A 6,477-nucleotide genomic window follows, 5' to 3' on the forward strand; every position below is an offset into this window, starting at 1 on the left:
AGAACATCTCGGTCATGACTACATGTCTCCCGAACCCGTAGGGTCTACACACTTAAGGTTCGATGACGCTAGGGTTATAAAGGAAGTTTGTATGTGGTTACCGAATATTGTTCGGAGTCCCGGATGAGATCCCGGACGTCACGAGGAGTTCCGGAATGGTCCGGAGGTAAAGATTTATATATAGGAAGTCATGTTTCGGCCATCGGGACAAGTTTCGGGGTCATCGGTATTGTACCGGGACCACCGGAAGGGTCCCGGGGGCCCACCGGGTGGGGCCACCTGCCCCGGGGGCCACATGGGCTGTAGGGGGTGCGCCTTGGCCTACATGGGCCAAGGGCACCAGCCCCTAGAGGCCCATGCGCCAAGAGTGGAGGAAAAGGGGAGAGTCCTAAAGGGGGAAGGCACCTCCGAGGTGCCTTGGGGAGGATGGACTCCTCCCCCCCTCTTAGCCGCACCCCTTCCTTGGAGGAAGGGGCAAGGCTGCGCCTCCCCCCTCTCCCCTGCCCCTATATATAGTGGAGGGGAGGGAGGGCATCCATACATGAGCCCTTGGCGCCTCCCTCCCTCCCGTGACACCTCCTCCTCTTCCGTAGGTGCTTGGCGAAGCCCTGCAGGATTGCCACGCTCCTCCATCACCACCACGCCGTTGTGCTGCTGCTGGATGGAGTCTTCCTCAACCTCTCCCTCTCTCCTTGCTGGATCAAGGCGTGGGAGACATCGTCGAGCTGTACGTGTGTTGAACGCGGAGGAGCCGTCCGTTCGGCACTAGGATCATCGGTGATCTGAATCACGACGAGTACGACTCCATCAACCCCGTTCACTTGAACGCTTCCGCTTAGCGATCTACAAGGGTATGTAGATGCACTCCTCTTTCTACTCGTTGCTGGTTTCTCCATAGATAGATCTTGGTGACGCGTAGGAAAATTTTGAATTTCTGCTACGTTACCCAACAATGACAACTCATGTCTATGGTTAGGAAACATAACCATCATTGATTCAACGAGCTAGTCAAGTACAGGCAAACTAGTGACACTCTGTTTGTCCATGTATTCACACATGTACTAAGTTTTTCCGGTTAATACAATTCTAGCATGAATAATAAACATTTATCATGATATAAGGAAATATAAATAACAACTTTATTATTGCCTCTAGGGCATATTTCCTTCAGCTACTGGTACATACCCTCAGCCCCGAGGGTGAACTACTCCCTACTCATCATGGAGAGCGTCGGGATGATTAAGATGGCCACCGGAGAGGGATCCCCCCCCTCCTCCAGCAGGGTGCCGGAACGGGTCTAGATTGCTTTTCGGTAGCTACAGTGGCTTGTGGCAGCGAAACTCCCGATCTAGGTTATTTTCTGGAAGTTTCAGTATTTATAGGAATTTTTGGCATCGGGAACAAGTCAGGGAGGTGCCCGAGTCATCCACGAGGGTGGAGGGCGCGCCCTACCCCCTGGGCTTGCCCTCCTATCTCGTGGACGGCTCGGGACTCTTCTGGCCCAACTATTTTACTCCAGGGGCTTCTTTTGGTCCATAAAAAATCATCAAAAAGTGGCACGTCAATTGGACTCAGTTTGGTATTCCTTTTCTGTAAAACTCAAAAATAAGGAAAAAATAGAAACTGGCACTGGGCTCTAGGTTAATAGGTTAGTCCCAAAAATCATATAAAATCATATATAAATGCATATAAAACATCCTAGATGGATAATATAATAGCATGGTACAATCAAAAATTATAGATACGTTGGAGACGTATCACTCATCGACGTACACCTCAGCATATTGTCTACCTAAACTACCACGCCAGCCTTGATAGATGGGTCCCACCAATCAGAAATATTGTCAAACCATGCTTTTTTAAGGGGCATGGTTTGACAGCATGCTTAGCCGGGCATTAGTGGTATTTGTGAAGAGTTGCATCGGACCGGTGATTTGTTGAAAAAGGAAATCAAAACCGGCGGTTTTATAAATACCTAGTAACAATCGTGGTGGGTTTTGTGTGTTTTAGAAAAGGAGGATGATCTCCGGCCTCTGCATCTGGGCGATGCATATGGTTACTTTATTAATTATTCTCACAAGACCTTACAAAGTCATACAACAGTAAGACAAAAGTCGTTCTCTAAGCAATAAACTATCGCTACACCTATCTAGTTGATGAAGGGGCACAGATAGCCTGGGCCTAATACCAAACAGGCATCGCAGCTAAGCCTAACATCTAAGACCCGATACCCCAACCTAGCCACTTGCCGGGTCTGGGACACACACTGGTCCGGCGTGCTCTCAGAGGCCGCCGCCTCCAACTGCCACCGCTCCATCTTCAGAACTATACTGATGCATCAACCTTGCTCGGTCTAGCTATCGTCGACGCCACCACGACGCCCAGCGGCACCTCCTCCCTGCACGCAAACAGCTGAGCACGTCGCGCTCGCCACTGATACACCTCAGCAACATGCTGCCAAGTACCACCAGCCGACACAGCTTGAAGTCCTTGTAAGATCTGTCATGCGTAGCACCTGCCGACCAGGCATGACAAAGCGTAGCACCTGTCGGTCAAGCATGACTTGACATCTCCACCGAAGCTCCATGCAAGACGAAGCCGCTCCTCCTCATGCCTCTGACTTCCAGCGCTGCTCCACAAACGATGCTCCCAAGAGAGAAATGACACCGCAGTGCCGCCATCGTCCGATCTGGAACACCAGATCCTAGGGTTTCCCCCAGAGCATCGACAGTAGTTACACGACGATGCCTTCATCAAGGTAACGGCGTAGAACGCCGCCATCGCCTGCCGTCGGCTCGGTTTTCACCGGCAACCATGTCTCCCCAACTCGCAGCCGGGACTAGATGATGGATCTCGAGATCCGATCACCAAGCTTCTGGCCGGCCACCGCCAATGAAGAAGATGACCACCACCACTGGCTACGCCGACCAGAACAGATCTGCCATGGGTGCCGCCAAGCAGTCCACCAGGCCCTCGACGTCGCCGCCGATCTAAAGCCAGATGACATGCCGCCGAAGACCGCATCGTGCCGTCGCCCGATCTAGGCCAGCCGCCGCAGCAGCCGCCCGTGGCCCGAGGCAGGGCCGACCGCCGCCGCCGTCGAAGCCAACGCCGTCGCTTCTAGATCGACTGCACCTTCACGCATGTTGGGGCCCCGCCACCCTTGAGACGCGGGAGGGAGGAAGAGCCCCCGCCACCGCCGTCGGCCTTCGGGCGCAAGCCGGCGGCGTCCTCCGGCGGCGGTGGGAGGAGGGGAGGAAGATGGGCTAGGCCCCGGCGGCGGCTAGGGTTGGGGAGCCACCCGAGTGGCCCGAGCGGAGGGGCGATGCGGGGGTATCTTGCGTAACTTACTCAGTTTATATAACCCGATTAATCCTATTACATATGCATGAACATGTATGAATGAATAACTAAAACCAATATTAGCTTTTCTTCTGTCTTCCTCTGATATTATTAGCTTAGGTATCTATGAACAGTGTCTATGATGCTCGATCGTATTGGGCCCATAATAAAAATGATAGTAGACGAATATCACTAATTAGCAGGCTTCAAAAGACCCCACGACTCTCCTCTTTTGCCAAAGGCGGGAGGGGGAGCCTTCGAGCTGGTTGCTTTTCTGCGCCATGATAGAATATCACCCATGGGGGGGGGGGGGGGGGGGGGCTTTGTAGGTGAAGACTCCTCGCAAGAAAGAGAGGGGAGGAAAAGAAAGCAAAAGCCACACAGCCCGGCCAAGCAAGCGAGAAAGAAAGAAGACACCACCCCAACGCAGACCTAGCTAGCTATAGCCAGCCACCACACACAGACCAGCGCGCCACGACCACGAGGGCAACAAGAAGGGGTCTCTCGGCGTCGCCTCGTAGCGCGGGAGGCGGGCGGACGATCGAACCCTATTCCTTGTCCTTGAATCTCCAATCCAATCCCCCTACGCGCTCAATCCGGGAGATCTAGGGAGAGGAGAGGCAGCGGCAGGGGAGAATAGTACAAGAGAAGAATGTTCTCTTCCAAGAAGGCCACTAGCAGCAGCGCTGGCGCGGTGGCGGTGCAGGGGGGCGGGGCGCCCATGTGCGTGCAGGGCGACTCGGGCCTCGTCCTCACCACCGACCCCAAGCCGCGCCTCCGGTGGACGGTGGAGCTCCATGAGCGCTTCGTCGACGCCGTCGCCCAGCTCGGCGGCCCCGACAGTACGGCTCCAAAACCCTTCATGTGCTGCGAGCTGGTCATTTTTTTTAATTATTAATTCCGTCGCTGAGAATTTTGTGCTTGTTGTAGAGGCGACGCCGAAGACGATCATGAGGGTCATGGGGGTCAAGGGGCTCACTCTCTACCACCTCAAGAGCCACCTTCAGGTGCGTCCGGCCATGTGTGTGTTGTTGCACCCTCTAATTAGGGTTAGGTCTAATTCTTGTTGGCATGATGCGCTCTCTCACACATGCATGCTGGCTAATCTGTTTGGTCTTTTCATGTGCAGAAATTCAGGCTGGGAAAGCAGCCACACAAGGACTTCAACGATCATGCAGTTAAGGATGGTAAGAGCTAACTCATGCGATTCAATTGTGAAGATAAAATTGTGCATATGACTACTCTACTACTCCGGTATATATGTTATATCTTCGTGTTGTTGAAATTTTTTCGCAGCTGCGGCAGCAATGGAGATGCATAGAAACGCGGCCTCTTCTTCAGGCATAATGGGGAGAAACATGAACGAGTAAGTTAATCAGTTAGTAAGAAGTAGAGTATGTTAATTACTCTGCGTTCACTCATATCCCAATTATTAAGCTTTTCACTCACCACTTTTCCTTTACCGTTTGTGAATCTTAATTTCAGCCGCAACGTGCACATGAACGAGGCCATCAGAATGCAAATGGAGGTTCAAAGGAGGCTGCATGAGCAACTAGAGGTGATTAATCAACCAAGAATCAAAGTACGCATGGGTGGATGCTAAAAAGACTGTCAATTTCTCATGAAGTTTATTTTTCTCCTTTTAAGAACATTAGGAAGTTTACTCAACTCCCCTTTCCTCCTGAGCACCTTACCACCTTCCCATGCAGCTCATGCTCCTCAACTTTTAGATACATCTTACATGCATGCATGCAAAAACACTGTCATCAAGTTTAATTGCTTACTAGGTTGTCACTAATTGTGTAGCTTAATGATGCTTAAATTAGTTAGCTCATGCATGCATGAACATGAGTACATGACAATTGACACGCAGGTGCAGAAGCACCTCCAAATGAGGATTGAAGCCCAGGGAAAGTACATGCAGTCCATCCTGGAGAAAGCATACCAGACGCTTGCCACCGGCGACGTCGCGGCGAGCCCTACTGCCGGGTACAAATCCCTAGGCAGCCACGCCGGCGTCCTGGACGTGTGCTCCATCAAGGACATTGGCCCGGCTTCCATGGGCTTCCCTTCCCTGCAGGACCTGCACCTCTACGGAGGCGGTCACTTAGACCTGCAGCAGCAGCAGCCAATGGAGAGCTTCTTCGCGTGCAGCGATGGCGGCGGCATTGGGTCGTTGGGGAAGAAGAGGTCCAACCAGTACGCCGGAGGCAAGAGCCCTATGATGTGGGGTGACGACGACGACGGCGACGAGGATGACAAGGGCGATCAGCTACTCCAGATGGCACCGCCGATGATGGACGACATAGACTCCATGTACGAAGCGAAGCCGATGATGACCATGTCCGGCGACTCCGCTGGTAACAGAGGATTCGACGGCGGCATGGGGTCGAAGCTCGAGAGGCCGTCCCCCCGGCGGCCGCACATGGGAGCCCAGAGGATGGGCAGCCCGTCGGTGATCTACGGGTAAATCAAGCGATCGACCGAATTAAGTTAACTAGAGCTTTTTGCTTAACCGGGTGCATGTGGCTAAATAAGTATAGCTTGAGTGCATGGAATCAAGGAAATTATAGAAGAAATTATGCGTCGATCAGGATGATCTTACACATATAGTGATGCATCACATGTCTATGTCATGATGATGCTCAAGGTCTAACTAAGATGATCTGTTGTGTAATTGTACGTGTTCTAAATTAATTAATTATGACGGTTGTAAATTTGTAATCTAATTATTTTGTGATCTTGCATGCTGATGTGGCAAGCTTCCATGCATTGATCATGGGACACATGTATATCGTCAAAAACATATTGTTAATTAATTCTTATTGGTTGGGTCTGGAACATGCGCATAGTTTTGAATTCTTGCATTGCTGTGTGACTTGTGGAGTTGTGGTGCAAATGTAACTTCGGACACTTGCCCTCGTATCAACTAACAAAACTATATTTTTCTTGGATAAAAAGGAAGAATGTCAGGATATATATACACTGAGAGAGAGAAAAAACTTTTGATCACCACTGAGGATGCCCACAGCCAAATTATTGCTAAACCGAGGAACACTGGGACAACATATATGATATGTGCTTGCATGCATAATAAGGCTATAAATTGTACTGATGACGTGCAACCTCATCGAT

The 6,477-nt window shown here is 51.3% G+C and overlaps 1 protein-coding gene across 2 annotated transcripts; it reads left to right on the plus strand.

Annotated features, from left to right (window-relative positions):
- Nucleotides 1-3,671: 3,671 nt before the first annotated feature.
- LOC123132548 (myb family transcription factor IPN2) lies at nucleotides 3,672-6,183 on the plus strand. 2 transcript variants are annotated; one of them, XM_044552377.1, is made up of 6 exons: nucleotides 3,672-4,184; nucleotides 4,273-4,349; nucleotides 4,472-4,529; nucleotides 4,639-4,708; nucleotides 4,828-4,924; nucleotides 5,216-6,183. In XM_044552377.1, exons 1-6 carry the CDS (start codon nucleotides 3,995-3,997, stop codon nucleotides 5,810-5,812), a joined length of 1,089 nt encoding a protein of 362 aa, XP_044408312.1. In that variant the 5' UTR covers nucleotides 3,672-3,994; the 3' UTR covers nucleotides 5,813-6,183. The 2 variants fall into 2 exon arrangements, with proteins under 2 accessions (XP_044408312.1, XP_044408313.1); XM_044552378.1 differs by having other exon boundaries at nucleotides 3,673-4,184; nucleotides 4,828-4,900.
- The last annotated feature ends 294 nt before the right edge of the window (nucleotides 6,184-6,477 follow it).

Source organism: Triticum aestivum, chromosome 6A (genome assembly GCF_018294505.1).
Source record: "Triticum aestivum cultivar Chinese Spring chromosome 6A, IWGSC CS RefSeq v2.1, whole genome shotgun sequence".
Lineage (NCBI taxonomy): Eukaryota > Viridiplantae > Streptophyta > Magnoliopsida > Poales > Poaceae > Triticum > Triticum aestivum.